The sequence below is a fragment of the Prionailurus viverrinus genome, chromosome C2, assembly GCF_022837055.1.
Source record: "Prionailurus viverrinus isolate Anna chromosome C2, UM_Priviv_1.0, whole genome shotgun sequence".
Lineage (NCBI taxonomy): Eukaryota > Metazoa > Chordata > Mammalia > Carnivora > Felidae > Prionailurus > Prionailurus viverrinus.
This window is the reverse complement of record NC_062569.1, coordinates 101,366,111-101,385,323: the sequence shown is the minus strand read 5'-3', so window position 1 is coordinate 101,385,323 and position 19,213 is coordinate 101,366,111. Positions and strand designations below refer to the sequence as shown.

Here is a 19,213-nt window from a genome sequence, read left to right as displayed (position 1 = left end):
CTTAGTATCTCTTAAAATTTCTCTAAACCACTTTTCCTCGCTGAAACTTTGTGATAGTTTGCCAAATATTTATCACACCTCTGCCCCGAACCTACGTTGATATTTTTTCAGACTCAAAGGCCTAATTTGGAGAGATTTTTCTCTCAGTGGAGTCTCTCTTACGATATGAAATAATAGTAATAACAATGTCGCCTTAACAGCTAACATTTATTGAGCCTCTCTGCTCCGTGTTTGGTACATGGATTGGCACATTTAATCCTCTCCACAGCACTATGAGGTAGGTGTTTGTTATTATCCTCATCTTATAGATGAGACTTACAGAGAGACTAAGCCTCTTGCCGGAGAGAACATTGCTAGTGAGTGGCAAGAACCAGGATTGAGTCACAGCCTGCCTGGCTCCCCAGAGCTCCCGCAGCTTCTGATGCCGTCCCAGCGCCGTTCCCTCACCTTGGTGGTTTTCACAACAAATATCGTGGGTTACTTACGCTCATAAAAACATGTTCTCCTTATCCATGAGCCCCTATTATCAGAGAGTCACAGAGAGTTAGCAGAATGGAAGAAAGGGCTAGAGACCTGTAGGAGGGCCTTTGAATTTGGGATTCAGGTAAGAACAAATCTGAGTAAAGCTAAGTTTGATAATCAGATATCTGCCATAAATATAGATTTAATACTTTGTGCCCAGGGAGTATCCTGGATGGAATGCCTTCCTGCATACGAAATCGTTTGGAAGTCTGCAAGAGTAACAGGTTATCTTCAGGAATACTGACTAGGGCGGACAGTGAATTTCTAGCAGCAGGGGGACGAGCTATCCTCATTTGCAAGTATGGGCTAATCTGTGTCTTCCAACTACCACACACCTCAAATTACGAAGGGGAGAGATTACGATGACATTATCAGAAAAAGGGAGCCTGTCATCCATTTGAATTGGAGGATCTCCCTGTTCTTCGCTTCCCGAAGTTTTCCTTGTCGTGTCTCTTCTTAACACCTAAACAGAGAGCTCACAGTCATCAGTCACCTACCCTGTGCTGGTGGTTAAACTTTAAATATTCATTATGTAATGAGCTGCCTGGCATGTAACCCCCTGAGTATTTTATCACTACAATTTAACAGCACGAAGCGTACTACCATTCAGTCAAATTTCATTTACCCGACAGTTACGTCCCAGCTCACTGATACATGTGCGTAGCGGCTATGGGTTTTGAGGTACAGTGAATTAGAAGATTTATTCTACAATGTGGCAGTATTTCGAATCTTAATGAGAAGGTGGGAGCACATAACACTCCTAAAATACAAAACGACCGATATACAATTGCAGGATAAAACTGCCCCTACCTGCACTCTATGAAGAGAGGGGTTTGTAATCAATCAATTGAAAAATAATACATAGCATAAATCTATAGCCCAGGGGCCGCCAGTAAAGGACCCATCAAAATAAGAGGAGGTCAATCAAGGAATAATTCTCAAAAGAAATTCGATTTCAAATCTGAGCCTCAAGAGAAACCCTGAACATAAATTGCTGAGCTGGAAGGGAGAGAAAAATATAGCAGGGCAATGGAGGGAGGCAGATGCGAAACACAGGCCCTGGGGCAAGAGTTACTGCCCTAGAATTCCATAGAATAAGGTTGGTTTGCTAGGTCAGCCTCCTGCTGTCAGCAGAAATTCTCCCTATAACTCTTAGGGTCAGATCGCTCAAGTCTCTTGAGGAAAGGCATAAAGCCCCTTTTGTACAATTTGTACTCCTTACACCTTTTCCAAGGCAGACTAAAGAATAGCACGGTCCTCTTATCCCCTGACCCTGCTCAGGGTCCAGGCAGCTCTGAAAATGGCCTGCCGGAGAAGGGTCGCACAGCCTCCCGCCTCTCCCACAGTCCATTTCCAAGGCCAGCTTTCTCCCCTTCCCGAGGCTGGAGACCCCAGCCTTCCAGCCAGCCAATTACACCGCCAGCGGGAAATCCTCCCAATCTCCCAGGCAATCTGCTTACTATGAGCCTGTGATTAACCTCATTAACACACGTGTTTACCACAGGCATCATTAGCAGTCAGTCAGACATTACTCAACACCATTAAAAACAACAAGAACAACTATTTGCCTGTTGGGTGCATCCAGCCTGGTGCGCCCTTGCTCTAGGCCCCCAGGAGCAGTTAGTCAGGCACCTTAGTCACCAGCTAAACACACTGCAAAGGAGACACACATTCATAGCCTGCCTTCCTTCTTGGGTGCCTGGGGGATTATGCTCTCGGGCTAGCTCTCTGAGGATTGCGGTCCAGGGAGTATAAACACGCTGGACATTCCTCCAGGAAGAGATTACTGGTGCCTGGGAGCAGGGGGAATCTATTACTTCTAGAAACCTAGGCAGCAGAGCTCTGAATTGGGACAATCAAAATAGCAATTCCCTGTCCCTCAGCTGCCTCTCAGAAACTAATTAATGCTGTGGCTGTGGCTTGCTAATTATTTTCAAAAATCACTACCAGTCCCCAGAGGCCCCGCTGGAGACCCATCGCCTCCTGGAAGTCATCCCTGCCTGGAGTAGTGCCCTCCCACGCCCTCGTGGGAAGGGTTATTTCATTCAGTCAGCTCGCACTGTTGAAACTCTAGGTACTCCCAGATTAGTTCAAGGTGTTGGTCACAACCCCAGGAGTGTCAGTTTCACGAGCGTAGGAGCCATAACTTGCAGACCGCACCAGCCACAGGGCTCTCCATCAGGGGCTCAGAGCCCCAAGGGAAGGGGCATGGGTAGAATTTAAGTAGGCTGTGAATTTGCATGGGAAAAATCTACATATTTGTTCCCTGTCACCTTTAGCTGAAAATTAGTATACTCATTGACAATGAGTGCAGGCAGTCAGCCACAGCACTATCGGCCGTACGGGTGACTTTGTCCCCACAGAAATCACAGCTATTTCCATATTACGTTTCAGTTATTTGAAATATCACTTAAATTCATCATAACTCAAAATGATGGAACTTAGTACACTTACAACAAAATACTTTTATTTAATGTATGTATTGTGAAGCACATACATTAATTTATTATAAACTTAATAATATGTTAATAGCTATATTTCAGTCTTAATAATTTCTTTTGTAATCCTATTTTATTTTAGACATTCATTTAAAACATAATCTGAGAAGGGGTTTGGGATTTTACCATACTTCTAGAGGTGTTTGTGACAAAAATAAAGCTAAGAATCTTCAAGTCATATACAAGTACTTAAACCTTTGCTTATTGATTTTTCTAAATATATGTATAATATATATAATATATAATATAATTAATATAAATATATATTAAATATAATGATTTAATTTCTGTATGCTTGTATTCATTTGTCTTTAATCCTAGCAATCAGGACAAAGCAGGGAGTTAACACTCAGCTTGTTCATAAATTGCTCTCCTTTTTCTGTTTTAAATGTTTCAGGTTCTTATTTTCTATCACTGCCCCTTCTACAAGCAATACCCCTTCCTGTGGCCCGGAAAGAAGATCCCAGCGCCCTGGGCAAACACCACAAGTGTGCGCAAACTAATCCTCTTCTTGGAGACCACTCTGAGTGAGCGGGCCCCACGGGGCTCCTTCCATGTCTCTCAAGCGATTCTTACCCCCCGAGTGAAGACCATCGCCCGAGGCCTGGTTGGTGGCCTCAAGAACACTCTGGTTCATAGGTAAGAGTTTGCTTCCTCTAACTTGAACACTGACAGTACAGAGCCTGCTTGGGATTCTCTGTCTCCCTCTCTCTCTGCCCTTCCCCTGCTCATGCTCTCCGTCTTTCTCTCTCTTGAAATAAATTAACATTAAAAAAAAATTTTTTTGCTTCCACCCCAGAAGTAAGGTTTAAAAAAAAAACAAAACTTGATTCTCTTTTGAATCAACAGTAAAATTGTATAGTTTGAACATTTAGAATAATGACAAAACAGAAAACCTTATATTTGAAAAATCTGTGCATTTGAGGTGGTTTGCATTAACTGTGGCCAAAGGATCTCAGAATACTTTGTTGGAATATACAGTATACCATAACTACTCTCCGAACTTTGATGCTAAGGCAAAGCACTTTAAGCCAACAGCACTTTGTTCATTTCTGGCATGTGGTCACACTGTGAACTTGCCCTGCCCTTGCAGCCGGCCCAAGTACTCACTCATTTAAGAAGCATTAAGTGGGGCGCCTGGGTGGCTCAGTCGGTTAAGCGTCCGACTTCGGCTCATGTCATGATCTCGCGGTCCGTGAGTTAGAGCCCCGCGTCGGGCTCTGTGCTAACACCTCAGAGCCTGGAGCCTGTTTCAGATTCTGTGTCTGCCTCTCTCTGACCCTCCCCCGTTCATGCTCTGTCTCTCTCTGTCTCAAAAATAAATAAACGTTAAAAAAATTTTTAAAAAAAGCATTAAGTGAGGCAGCTGTGCTAGGTGCTAGGTATGCAGAGATAGCCTGCCACGGTTTGTCCCTTCCATTGTGACCATGAATCCTAAGAAGCAACTGAGGATGCTGCCTGCACTGTCACAGCTTGAAATACTTCCTCAGAGCGCAATTTATTCTCACTGTACAATTAGGTAGGAGAAGCTCCAGATACTTATATATACACACACACGCACACGCGCGTGTGTGTGTGTGCCTATGCATACGGATATGGATAAAGGGAATGTTATAAATACATTTGGATAACAGGGCAACCGTGTTATCCAAGCTGAGGAAGTGTTGGGGTGATAAAGGATATTTACAAGACTCACTTTGGTTCCTGAGTTCCAGGTGGTAAGCACCAGCGTTTACATAGAGAAAGGTTCTTCCAAAAATGTGTCCCTGCCTGCTTGGTTCTGAGTTTGGATAGCATCATTCCAGATAACAGGAGTTTACCTGGCAGGAGTTCACATAGCAGGGAGCACCTGCACTTTTGTTTGCTGGTGAAAATTCCTATGTTGCCTTATGTTGGCCATGAACAAAACCAGAAACCTTTACTTTGTGACTCTATTAAGTTTTGACTAAATTACTTGTGCTGAACTTGGAAAAGAGAATGTCATAAACCAATGATATATCTCTGAAAGACCCAGAATTACAAACTTTCTTTTTTTATAATATATGTTTATGTATCCACACTATTTTCTGCATGCATTTGGTAAATTTATGGATTAACATTATTTATTTATTTATTTATTCATTCATTCATTCATTCATTAGTCCAACAAAGATTGAGTACTTGGGAGGAGCTAGGTCAAAAGATACAAGGTAAACAAAAGATAAATAAATAAAATACACAAGGTCAACAAAAAATAAAATAAAGATACAAGGTTAACAATATAGTCTCTGTCCTCATGGAACTTAAGTCTATCAGGAAAAATAAACATGTACATTTCTATAAACATTGTGAAAATAACTATAATAAGGCCTGTACAAGGAGCTGTACTAACAAGGGAGAGGAAGTATTTAAAAATAAGGATACGTTATATCTGCATACTGTACTCAGAAAATGAATTACCTTCTTGCAGATGTTTTCATTTCATTCTTAAATTAAGCCAGCCTCCAGGTGGGCATATTGTCTAGAGCACATTATTGTCCCCATTTCAGATGGGACTCAGTAAAGTTAAGTGACTCGGACCCACATAGCTGGTAAGGGTCAATATTCTGAGACTCTGAGTCAATACTCAGAGTTAGGGCTTTTACCCTAACTCTGGACTTTGGATTATTCTCAACTTATTTAATTAGGGTAACTAGGTGACCTCAACTTATTTAATTAGGGTAAAAGCCCTAACTCTGGACTTTGGATTATTCTAATGTTGCCCTTTTCCATATTTACCACTGGCTTGAATATAGCATATTTCATTGCTCTGCTCCTTTCTGCTCCACTGGCCTGTAATTGTCTTACTAGTACCTGAATCTGGTCGTATCTTCTTTTTTTTTTTTTTTTTATAAATTTTTTTTTTCAACGTTTATTTATTTTTGGGACAGAGAGAGACAGAGCATGAACGGGGGAGGGGCAGAGAGAGAGGGAGACACAGAATCGGAAACAGGCTCCAGGCTCTGAGCCATCAGCCCAGAGCCTGACGCGGGGCTCGAACTCCCGGACCGCGAGATCGTGACCTGGCTGAAGTCGGACGCTTAACCGACTGCGCCACCCAGGCGCCCCTGGTCGTATCTTCTTGATTACAGCTGTGAACCCACAAAGTCACAATTCACACTTGTTCATACTTGTCAATTCCTAGAACTTTAATCTGGCTGCAAATGAAGCACAAAAGTCTTGACCTTAGTGGTAACGATGGCGGCAAATGCCCAAAGCCAAGAGATCCTAGCATGCCGAGCCCTTGCCCACTGATAGCTAGCAGGTGTCTCGAGACTGGAAAGACACTTGGTCCTCTCCACCGTGCTGGTCTCAAGAATAGTACATGGCAGCAAGCATTGCCAGGCCTCCAAATCCACAGACGGGAGAAACTCAGTCAAGAGTTTGTTCCCAAACCCCCAGCATGACATGCAGCTATTATTTTCTCTGGGCAGTTGAAGAAGCATAGCCAAGAAGCAATTCCAACATGCCAAAAGTCTGTCCTAACTAAGGTACAAGAGTGCTGTCAGACTGGTCCTGGGCACTGGTTATCAGCTGCACCAAGAGGAAAAAGATCAGGTATATTTTCCCACAAATGTAGAGGTCCCTTTTTTTTCTTTTTCAGTGGGAAGTTAACCTAACTCTTGGGTGAAATTTTGGACCTGAGATCTTGTTTGCTGTGGTTCATCACCCTGAAAGGAAGCCATGAAAAATACAGCCATTCTGACTGAATTTCTATGGTAGTTGCCCCTAGATTCTTAGAAACCTTGGACTCACACTGAAATCAACTGGAAAAAAGGTTATGCCGAAGCCCAAGGACAGAGCAGCCATGAGGCCATAGAAAGGGACACAGACTGAAATCAGAGGCCTGAGACTGAAACCTGACTTGGTCCCTGTTATGGGCTGAATTATGTGCCCTGGAAATTCATATGTTAGAGCCCCAGGCCCCAGTCTCTCAGAATGTGACTGTATTTGGAGGGTCTTTAAAGAAGTGATTAAGTTAAAATGAGGTCGTTAGAGTGGGCCCTAATCCAGTCGGACTGGTCTCCTTATAAGAAGAGGGAATTTGGACAGAGAGACTCCGGGGATGGGTGTGCTCAGAGAAAAGCTGACGTGAGGACACAGCAAGAAGGTGGCCATCTGCAAGCCACGGAGACAAGACTCAAACCAAACCTGTCAACATCTCAGTCTCAGACTCCAGCCTCCAGAACTGGGAGAACATACATTTTTGTTGTGTAAGCCACCCAGTCAGGCGTTTTCTATGGCAGCCCTAGCAAACTAAGGCTGTCTCTTAACAGGTGGCCTTGGACAAGTTTCCTGAGGTCTCTGATCTGTCCCTTTCTCGCCACTTAAAGAGGATTAACAATACTGCACAAAACTGTAGAATCTTATGTGACAATGCCTACCACCGTGCCTGGCACAAAGTAGGCATGCCAACTCTACCTGTAGAGAAAGCCAGAAACGGAGAGGGCCAGCCTTGTTCCCAGTGGGCTTCAAAGGCAAAGGGAAGTTTCTAAGCAACTGCTCTGCTCGTGGGGCCTGGTGCTTCACAGGCCTATCAGCAGTATCTGGCTCACCCTTCTGCACTGATCCCCCCTTGGTAAATAAAGGCCAGGAGTTCAGAAAACAAAGCAGTTTTTCCTCACAATGAGTTCTACATTTTCCTGTCGTTGTACGTACTCCTGGTTATTTGATCCTTGCCTTGAGGAAAGGTTGATACGAGCAACCTGAGGCTGACACAGAGCTCTTTGTCACCGGAGACCGCACATTTCCCACATTTCTCTGCTCAGGCTCCTGGGATCCCCTGTGGTTTGGCTCCGGCTGGTCACCTGGAGTTGCCACCAAGCCTTTAATTCTCATTTTCCCATGATGACCAGAAGATGGCGCCAGCATTACATACCTAAACACTGACTGGCAGATTATCATTATTTTTTAAAGTAAGCTCTACACCCGACGTGGGCTTGAACTCACGACCCCGAGATCAAGGGTTTCATGCTCTACCAACTGAGCCAGCCAGCTGCCCCTGACTAGTACATTTTAAAAAGAAGTCTTGAATGGATCAGGCTCAGGACTGCAGTGGCCTTCCTGTGGGCCACTGTATGTATTCCAAGCCTCTATCGCCAAGGGAAGACTATTTGTGGAGCTTTGTTCTCGGCTTTCAAATATCTCTACCCTACACTCTACCATCTATGATTCCTTCTCTCGTGCCAAACACTTACATGGTGCTTACTATATCCCACGCGTAGTTCCAAGCACTTCACATGTATTACCTTATTTAATTCTTCAAAAATCTGTATGAAGTTAGTAGTATTATTATCCCCATTTTACAGGGGGATAGACTGAGGTGCAAAGAAATTAAATAAGTTGAGGTCAAGTTGAGGTTATTAAGTCTTCAGGAGACCCAGTTAAAAATGTAATTACTCATGTGATCGTGGTTTCTTAAATCCCAATTAGACTACTAATATAAAAATGCAAATTGACTTATGAGATGCGTTTTGGCCCCTGGCCAGTTATCAAGTCCACTGAGTGAGGGAAGCAACGCAGGACTGACCATCGTTGTCACGGTAAGAGGAAAAGAGAAAGGAAGGCAGAATGGTACCGAGGTCTCGATAAGGTTGTCGAGGAGACGGAGAGGTTAGGAAGGGCAGCTCTGAAAGAGAACAGGAAAGGAGAAGATGACAACCAAGGACAGCGTCACCACAAGAGAAAGAAGTCCACTAAGATGAACTTATTTTCAATTTTTGCCTAGAGCAAATTCTTCCTAAAAAATCCCCAGTTCCTTAACCAAAACGTAAGCCACGGTTTTTGTCTTCCTCACGGTCTTCTCAGCTTATCAGGTATTCAGTGAGCTATTTTTCTCATGATGCAAAGCTAGGAAGTTTCTGTACCGCCCATGATATTTCCATTTCCTGCTAATACAGAAGGCATCACATTAAATTGTTGTCATTTGTTTATGTCACTAAATTGTGAGCTGCTTTGGACAAAACATTCTGGCTATCACATAGAAAACCCTCAAATTGTACAATGTAACTCACAGGCTGTGTTTGTGAGACCACTGAGTAAGCACTGGTCCATTAAGAAGCCACACATACTACTGGGGTAACTGTATATCCAGATGGGAAAGTGAACCCTGACCACCTCCTTCATACCATACATGAAAATTAGCTGGAGGTAGATCTTTGATCTAACAGGAAAGCTAAAACCATAAAGCTTATAGAAGAAAACAGGAAAATATTTTTGTGACTTGGGACTAGGCAAAAGTTTCCTAGATAGGTCACATAAATTATAAGAGAAAAATTGATGAGTTAGACTCCATTAAAATCAAGGAATTCAACTCACCAAAATATGCCACTGAGAAAAGTAATAGGCAACATATGGGCAAGGATAAAATATCAAAAAGCATATCCAAGAAAATACTAGCATCTAGAATATATAAATAACTTCTACAGCTCAACAATTAAAAGAAAAAAGAAAAAAAAGAATACGTAGAAGAATTGAACAAGAACTTCAAAAAGCAGACATACAAATGGCCAATAAGCACATTACAAACTGCTCAGCCTCATTCTTCATCAAAAGAATGAAAACTGAAACACTGTCATATATCTTTACATACCCACTAGAATAGCTAAAATTAAAAAGACTAATCGTGCCAATGTTGGTGAGGCTCTGAAGCAACCGGAAGTCTCATATTTTGTTGCTGGGAATATATAATGGAACGACCTCTTTGGGGAAAGATCTGGAAGTTTCTTATAAAACTAAATGTAAACCTCCCGTATAATAAAGCAATTTCAGGTGTTGGTACTTATCCAAAAGAAATGAAAATAAATGTTCACAAAAAGACATAGATAAGAACATTCATAACAGTTTTATCCATAGTATCTAAAAACAAGTAGCTTCCCGTTTATTCATCAATAAGAAAATGGATAAACAACCTACTGTATTCATGCAGTGGAATACTGCAGTGATTAAAAAGGAGAACAGACTACTGGCGTATATAGCAACACAGATGAATCCAAAACCAGAATGCTTAGTCAAAGAACCTCACACAAAAAATACAGAGTGCGTGAACTTGCATGAAGTTCTAGAACAGGCAAATTTAATCAATGGTAGGACAAAAGTTATGACAACTGTTGCCTCTGGGAGGATGTGGACAGGGATTGATGAGGAAGGTACATGCAGGAACCTTCTGGCGTGCTGGCAATGTTCTTTGTGTACCTTGACACGGGGTATGTATTATGTGTTTACATTTGTCACAACTCAACTAGGTTACATGTAAGATTTGTGCATTTTATTGGATGCAAGTTTATGTCAAAAGAGAAACAAATTAAAACAAATATTGAATCCTCCTTAATGAGATGCATACTGAGGCGTTAGGGCATGTGTGTAGATGTGTGTAGTTGGAACTTGTCAAAAATGTAAGATGTTTTGATGGAAGAAGGATAGAGTGGATGGACGGTTATGTGGCAAGTGCTGTAAAATGTTAGTGCTGGAAGCTAGATGGTGGTTGCACTTACTATAAATTTCTTTCAGTGTTGCAATCAATATGTTTGAAATTTTTCATGTTAAAAATAATTAAAGAGCCTACCAAGAATTAGGTCTTGATCTTAGTCTTTCAAGGTCCCATTGACATGGCTGTCTCTTTGGTGCTTGCGGCAAATAATCTTGTCTTCCAGCGCAGAAACCTTGAAAGTACAATTCTCTGTTGGAGTTGACATCACTCCATCCCTCAAAGAGATATAAAGCTTAAACAGATGGACTTCTGGAGGCTTGTGCTTTTATTGACATACTTTTGTTACATTAATGGAAACGTCTTATTTCTGTTTCTGAAAGAGTCCTTTTAAACTCTGCTCCCTGCTCTCTCTTCTGTGCAGGAATCTTCCTGCCATCCTGGACTGGGTGAAAACCCAGAAGCCCGGAGCCATGGGTGTCAACATCATCACATCGGACTTCGTGGACCTGGTGGACTTTGCCACTACTGTCATTGAATTGAACGACCTCCTACAGGAGGATAGAGCTTTGGCTAAATGCTGATTTGATTTTTTTTTTAATTTATTTAACTTATTGTTGACTTTGTTGATCCAGGCCAGAGTTCTGAAGGGTTTCCTGTTAGGATGGTCCCTGGGCAGTGATGGGGAAGTAGGAGGAGGAGGGTGTTTTCCCTTCTTCATAGGGCCATTTGGATTAAACTACAGAGATTTTAATTGCATTTTTCCCAAATGAGACTAAAACTTAAGTCCAAGGGAAGAAGCATATCTCATGTGATCAAGGTCAAGGTCTCCCCAGTGGCTCATGATGTTGGATGTAATATGGAAATGGAGTCTCCAGGTTCCATTGAGTGTCCCCTAATTGGCCCAGTTTCCTGTTTTCTTCCAGGATGTTGTATTTGAGCCTGTGAGGAGATGAATCAGAAAGGCATCCTTAGTCAAAGTAATGGCTCATTGCAGGTGTGGATGACCCTATGGGGTGGCCCTAACATCAACCCGAGGCTTTGAGGGGAAAAAGGGCCAAGCACCAGCTCTCTCTGGCATGTTGAATGTCACCACTTCTTCCCTGAGAGAGTAAGACTTCTTTATCACCAGGCTGTACCAGCCATAATCTGTTCTTCCATAGCTTATGCTTGGGAACTGGTCACCTTCATTCTTTAGATAAACAGTACGTACTGCCTTTGGTATCAGAAATGTGTTTCCCAGTTTTAAAACATTGATCCCTTTCTATTTCTATTGGCCCCTTCTTAAAAGTGAAAGGAACAGTGGTGGAAGATCCTTTCAGTGTGGGGTCCAACAGGAGATAGACATGCATGTTTGCTGCACGCCCGATTTCTTTGGTTTAAATCTGTAGCTTTCCCCAAAATGGCTGCCAGGTAAACTCCTGCATCATTTTGGCAAAGTCCTTTTTGAAGAGTGGGATCTTCAAGCCAGATCTTGGAATCGCATTTCCTTGTCGTCTGCCTAGGACTCGGTCTGTGCTGTGAGACACAACGCTAATGGAAGGCGCCTTGTCTGTGACACCGGGGAGGCAGACACAGGAAGCATGGGAAAGTGCAATGGATTTAAGGAGGAAGCTCCAAGTGGGTTGGGAGCTGTTCTGTAACTCCTTGAAAACAAGACTACCTCGGGGACATTTAGGATGACTTGTGGGTCATCAAGTGAGAAATACCCAGTGTGGGAACTTTTCCAGTTTGTGTCTTGATTGTTCTCCTTTTTGCAGGTTGTTCTGAGCCTGCTAATCACCACTGCATGAGGGCTTTGAAACTCAAGGGGGGATTTTTTTTAATTGGTAAGAGGTACTTATCTATAAAGAGTCCTCTTGTGTTTTATTTATTTATTTATTTATCCACTTATTTATTTATAGATTAAGTATCTTCAGTGCTTCTTACCTCAAGAGCACTCACAAAGGAGCTTCCCGAACTCTTTTCACCCAGGCCCGATGCCGCCCTGATCTTTCTCCCTTCAATAGGACTGTGCATTTCAGCACTGTGAGTGACCTCTGACTCAGCTACAGATATTCCCAGCTCCCCCAGTCATGCTGGGACAGTGTTCATGCGTGGGTGTGGTCCAGACTTGAGAAGCCACTGCCAGGCCACGCACTGGGTCAGAAGATACAATGGGTCATGAAGAACTCTCAGTTCTTGAGGAAGACTCTCCAGTAGAAGGTTGAAAAGGAAGGAGCTGGAAAGAAAACTGGGCATGGAGTGTGTACATACTGAGGCTCCTCAGGACTGTCTGAGGATCCCTAAGGAAATGTCAGCGTCTGGATTCTTAAGGAGGAAAGATAAACGTGGAATCCTGGATGGATGTGTGTATGTGTGAAGACCGTTAGGCCACCCCCCCGGGAGCTTCCCATTTCTATTCTTCCATGCTCACAGCTGGATCTTACATGTCTCCTGCAATGGCGGGTATCCGGGGTGAGCTACCAAAAGCACACCCCCAAATCTTGGTCTTCCAGCCTCTACTGTCTGTAAAATAATTTAATCCCTGACCTCCAGCTTCTGCAGTTTGGGGAGGGCCACAACACAAATGCCTTTGGGAAAATCTGGTCTAACTTTTCCTGTTCTTGCATTTGAGCCCCCTCTCCAAAGAGGTTCCTGGGATTGTATCATCAAATTTTGGGGGGCCTTCTCTGGAAAGGGGTAAGAAAGGAAGTGCCCTCACTTTCTCAATTTTTCTTCAATTCTAATATTAAACCCCAGTGACAAGCTCTGAAATTCCTGGCCACCCCTCAGGGTTTTATTTGTGGTCTCATTGTTTCAGTCGGTCTTCTTTTTAACTCTTGGTCAATTGCTAGGGACTAGGTCATTTCCCCTCTTTTAACCCTTTGTTACTTGGCAAAGAGATCAGGAGGCAAGAGGAGAATTATTCTGCTCTGTTTTATTTGAGCCTCAGCTTTGTCCAGGTGCTTGGTGCTACGAGGCCAGGTGTGTTGGCAGGGTGTCTACAGAGGATGCCAGTGACACCCAAGGGCTGCTGACTGTTCAGTGAAATGTTTACTTGATTTTTGTTCCTTTCGTCTTAAGATACATAACTGGACTTCACTTGGGTTGTAACACTGAAGTGCACCTCAGTGTTTGCATAGTAAGAGGAAAGACATCAAGCGTGACACAGAAGCACAGAAAATGGTCCCAACGTCGTGTGCATGCAGTCCTACTCTATGTGGCAAATGCAGGTGTTCACTCCTTCATACTGTTTTGGGTTGCCAGCCTGGCTTGCATTTTGAAATTCTACACAGGAGTTCTGGGAGATAGGAGGATTATTGGCAGTTCGCCCTTGATAAACACCTTGACTTGGCAGAATCTCTGCTCCAGGAAAAAGTTGTTCGATATAATACAAAGGATATATGCATTCTGCTCTTGGACATGAGGCCAAGCAAAAGACTCAGTGACGGACAGAGGGAGAGGAGACTTTAGTTCTATGACTCATTCTACAACTGCCAACAATAAAAATGGTTGACCCAACCGCATCATTCACTCTCACGAGATCAAACGAGCCTACCATACTTACTCAGAATTAACTTCAAGATCAACAAAAAAGCTACTTGATTGAGCCAAAGAGGGCTTTAGTTTCATAGGATTTGGGGCCATAGTTATTCTGAAATGTAGGCCATAGTCATCCTGAAATGGTAACTCCAAATGGCTTTTCATGAACTCCCTAGACCATTTGCCACATTTCCATGGCTTTGTGGCAAAGGGGACAATCACAGGTTTCAGTTAGATTGGAGCAATGTTTAAAGGCTTGAACTTGGAGCCTATTAGAGATACCACTGTGGTTTCATGGGCAGAAAAGATATCCTTAGGGTTGGAGAGAGAAGTCAAGATGGAATTGATGGAAGGGAATGATAAATTATTGAGGATTAATTTTTAAATTATTGACAGACCTAAGGGTGTCATGCCCCCCCCCAAAATGATATATATGCTGTATTAGACTCTCTAGTAATTTATTTTCCTTAACACTGAGACCAGACCGCTGAATTCTTGAAAATAGTTGAGCCACAGTCCAAACCCAGGATTTTTATATAGACTCAAAAGCACAAGATCTGAGCCCAGGTCATGACCAAGGTTAAGAATCCTGGCTCTCCTTTCATGACCTCATATTCACATCACAAAGGTTATGTTTCTGTTCAAGAAGACAATGAAGTGGAGCCTTCTAGAATTAAATGCAGTTTTATGGTGTGTCAGGATTTTCTGTTTCTGTTTTTCTGAATCCTGCCATAAGAAAGTGCTCCCCAAAGAGACATCATTACAACCTGGCGAGAAAGCTTAGTGCTAAGCTAAAGGTGGAGAAACAGAAGAAATTACGACGGAAATGAAACGATTTCTTTTCGTGGACGCAGTAGGGCTACACAAATTCAGGCCGTCTTACAAAATGAATTCATGGCCCAGTTGAAGTTTTTGGAATGTTCTTTATTGGCTGACTGCAGATTTTTATTGTTAGGTTCTGGGAAATGGAACAGCCTAATGAGTGGGGCACAGCCATGAGACTTCCCTCTCGTGGCTGAGCAAGTAAGCAACCCTGTGCTAAATCCACCTCGGTTCCTTAGTCTGGAATAAAGATGTTTTCGGGTACCTTAGTGATGTTCTGCAAACCTTGGTCAACTAGCTCCCCAAAATGTCAGGTCCCTTATGATTAAATTAAATGCCTTATAGTCAGGGAGCGAGGTGTGCAGTTATGGTAATTCTTCCTCGTGTGGCGTGTGTGAAGAAATGCTTTTTGGGTTCATTTCTCAAAAGTGTGGTCTAGGACGACAGCTGGTGCAACAGTGGCACCGTAGTGATCCGTATAGTGAGATGAATAGAGCTGAATGAAATCTGCCGACGCACTTGAGTTCCCAAGAGGGGCTTTCCTAAATGCATGCTAAGCAGTCATGTTATGCCAAAAGGAAGTGCACAGAAATTGATCACGTCAAATGTCCATATGAACAGGAAGTTTGTTCTGTGTGGCATAGAGCATGGTTGTCCCTCTCAATTCCACTAACTTTGCAGTAGTCCTCGGCCCTCGGCCTCAGACTGCTTCCTAGTGTTTGCCATCATGGCTTTGTCACTCAGAAATGTTGCCTTGGGACACACAGGAGTGAATTGATTAGGTGATAAGTGATATAGCTGGAAACTTCACCCTAACTCCAAATGGTAATGAACAGCTCTTTACTCTCCCAAGAGACTTACTATCTTCTTACCTTCTGGCTTCCCCAGCTTCCTAGGAGAAATAGTGACACGAAAGGTACTATATTGCTGAACTGGCCCTTAACCTGGAAGAACACAGTACAAAATGCTATTGGTGGTGTTGAAATAGCACAGTCTTAAATGCTCAGAAAATATTCTAAGATAACTCTTTCTATCCTGCAGTGGATACCGTGTTCTGGTCTTTTCTCCAACGACACTTATTCTTAGTACTTTTCAAACTCCTTTCTAAGCCACATAGTTTGGATAAAATATTTTTCTTCTCTTTGCTGGGAATCCAATCCCACAATCTTGAGATAACCTCAATAGTCTAGAGGCATTTTCCTTCTCATTCCTTCTGATCTGCACAGAATACCACTCTCTCCTCTCCTCTTGGCCATCATTGATCATCTGCTGATTACTGTTAATAACAGAATACCGGTGAAATTCATCCAAATAGACACACACATTCAATGAGGCCCAAGCCCACTCCTGTCACAGTGGTTTTTATTGCTCCTTACTGGTCCCAAATGCGTAATTCTGACCCCGACACACACATGTGTGCGTGCATGCACGCGTGCATGCACACACACGCACACACACACACAATCTGGTTGGGGCCCAGAACTCGGGGCCAATACTTCATTCAAATCGCAGGGGCATGCTCACAAGCTTGGAGCCCAATGAGAAGCACAGCACTTTGAAGTCAGATAGGCCTTCCGTTGCTTTGTATATTTGCAGTTTAACATATGTTATTGCTTTATAGCACTAGTAGCACTTCAGTCATGAATCTGTAGTATCAACATGATTAATCTTAGAACATATTCTAGGCACGGCGGTACCTTGCTGCTATTATACTTACTAGTTTGCACCCCTATGTTAATAAGCGTCACATACAGACTGTGTGGGCAGTGTTTGTATTGTGTATATGCCAACTGTTATACTTAACCTCGCCGATCAGCAATTAGAAAATACAGAGGTTGTCATAGTGAAAATAAGTCTTGGTCAATTCAGATATGATAGGTGAATCTGATAAATACTCTGTTAGATATTCTGTTTGTCCTCTATGCTTGTTTTATATTACAGTGCATGCTGTTTGCTAAGTAACAAAAAATAATAAAATCAGAATAGTAAATTGTACCAATTTTAAGGTTAGAGTTAAGTTTGGCACTTAACTTATATGCTGCTTGGTACCCTGAAATGTATTTTGTGGCTTAATTATCTTATTCACACACGTTTCACTTGGCTTCTTCCCTCCGAGGAAATAATTGTTCAAATATATCTCTCCTTCTTTCTTGTAACCTGGATTATTCTGCTTAATTCAACCTAAAACATTGTAAAGCCAGATTACCTCATTTTAACTGTGAAAAAACAATTTAATAGGTATGATGACATTATGTCTTTTCTTGTATTTTATTTGAACGACCTAAATAGGCTTAAACCTAATAATAAATATAAAGCTTTAGCAGGCATGTTTCCTTGTTTCTCTGTACATTTTATTGTTGGCCCACTTCTGATCTTTTTTTTTTAAAGGTTATAGACCCACTGTCAATCAAATATCTTAGTATACGACTTTGGATGAAGACATATTGGAATCCGCTGACCACACCTGCAGTCCCCAAGATGAGCCGTGCACGAAATGTGCACCCAATCTTGTCACCCATCCTTTTCTAAGCTTTGCCCTCGGCACTTCAACCATTTCTGCTAGGCTTGGGCCAGGTCCTGCATCCTTATTCTCACCTGACCACCATGGTGAGCCCATGTTACTCTGAGTGATTGCCAAGCACCGAGATAAAACAATGCAGAGATTAGAGTGGGCGTCCAATCTGTCGGCAAGGAAGATTCCAATATTTTCTTCATTCCTAATTCTTTTTAGTAGAATGTCTGAGCCCACTTAATTTCAGTGACTTTCTCTTTTTGCCCTACGCCCTGCAAAAATAACGGGCTCTGGTGAAACACCTGTGTATGAATTTAGCAGAGATGAAGTTAATTCTAAGTAATCATTCATTTCACATAGTTGAATGTTACAGCAGCAAATTAGACGATTCTATTTCTGTTCAAGTTAACATAGCAATCGAAGAACACATCATAGATTTTTCACCTGTACTTTTAGTCATGGTTAGTAAATCTACCATATGGTCTTTTTTTTTTAATTTTTTTTAATGTTTATTTATTTTTGAGACAGAGCATGAATGGGGGAGGGTCAGAGAGAGAGGGAGACACAGAATCCGAAGCAGGCTCCAGGCTCTGAGCTGTCAGCACAGAGCCCGACATGGGGCTCCAACTCACGGACCGTGAGATCATGACCTGAGCCGAAGTCGGACGCTTAACCGACTGAGCCACCCAGGCACCCCTACCATATGGTCTTCTGATGGGCTTTCATAAGCACCACTTTCAGTCATCCCCATTGGCTTTTAGTAGAAAATGGCATGATGGAGATAGGTCTGAGTCCCAACATCCACATGGTGTATTTGCAAAGACTACTGCCTCAATTTCTGAACACACACTTGGGTTGAAACATTGTCTCTCTGAAAATGGAGCACGTATATTATGTACAAATTAATTTTTCATAGTACAACTAGCTTATGAACATTCTATTGAGTACAGGAGCTGGGGCAACAGGCATTTCAGAGACGCATAGCCCTGTGTTTCTATCCCGGCTCTATCACATCCCGACTGTATAACTCTAAACAAAACTAACATCTCTAAATATACAGGATATAGGACTACTAATACCTGCTCTGATGGGTTTTTGAGAAGTCTACATAAGACACTATACAGAAAACATTTCAGCACAGAGCCTGGCACACAGTAAACTCTCAAGAGTAGTTAGTCTTAGTATTGGGGGTGGTGACTTTGCACCCACCCCCTCCAAAGAGTACCTGGCACAATCCCTTCAACATGGTTGACTACTAACTCTTGTGTTTATTGCTAATGACTTAGCAGGAGCTAATTAATAAGAAGGAAAGCAGATAAATTCAGAGAGTGAAAGAGAAAGTTGCACAATCACTGGACCATCTGTGCACTGCTCTGAGAGTGAGTAGGGTTCCGACCACTGGTGGTGTGCCAGATGATGTGAGGGGGACGATGGCCATAGCTTTGAATAGAATTTATATCATCAATCACTTAATCATCCTGATTAGTGGAGAGGAAAGTCTCAGTGACGAAAACTCTCTAACCCTTGTTTTTCTAGCAAAAACAACAACCCCCAAAAGGCCAGTAATATCCAGCTAGCATTTAATATAATTTTGTGTGCATTTTCTTTCTTTTATGGTTACCTTCTCTCTATGGCAAGTGATACTGGGTTTTTCAACAGTGATATAAAATTTCCTTAAGTTTTTAAAAAAATTCCACTGTGAAGCTATGGGAATGGCCTTTGTTTATGATCCTTTCCAGGCCGAAAACCACCATAGTTGATTCCACTGCACGCTTTTGTCAAGAATTGGGTTTGGCCATGCTCTTTTCAAACATCCTTAACTAAATAAGTATATAAACAGAGTGCTATTTGAGCTAGAAAACCACCTCTTCTTTCATAAGGAGACTCTCA

The 19,213-nt window shown here is 42.4% G+C and overlaps 1 protein-coding gene across 3 annotated transcripts in view; it reads left to right on the top strand.

The window, feature by feature from the left end:
- PLCXD2 (phosphatidylinositol specific phospholipase C X domain containing 2) overlaps window positions 1-17,088 on the top strand; it is a 51,027-nt gene extending 33,939 nt beyond the window's left edge. For 2 of the 3 annotated variants that reach the window (XM_047876129.1, XM_047876128.1), the window contains 3 exons: window positions 3,418-3,659; window positions 10,889-10,976; window positions 11,970-17,088. In XM_047876129.1, the coding sequence (XP_047732085.1) occupies window positions 3,418-3,659; window positions 10,889-10,976; window positions 11,970-12,107 (468 nt within the window). In that variant the 3' untranslated portion in view covers window positions 12,108-17,088. Of the gene's footprint in view, window positions 1-3,417; window positions 3,760-7,300; window positions 7,312-10,888; window positions 10,977-11,969 lie in introns of those variants that run through there. The other variant, XR_007155833.1, reaches the window with a different exon arrangement.
- The last annotated feature ends 2,125 nt before the right edge of the window (window positions 17,089-19,213 follow it).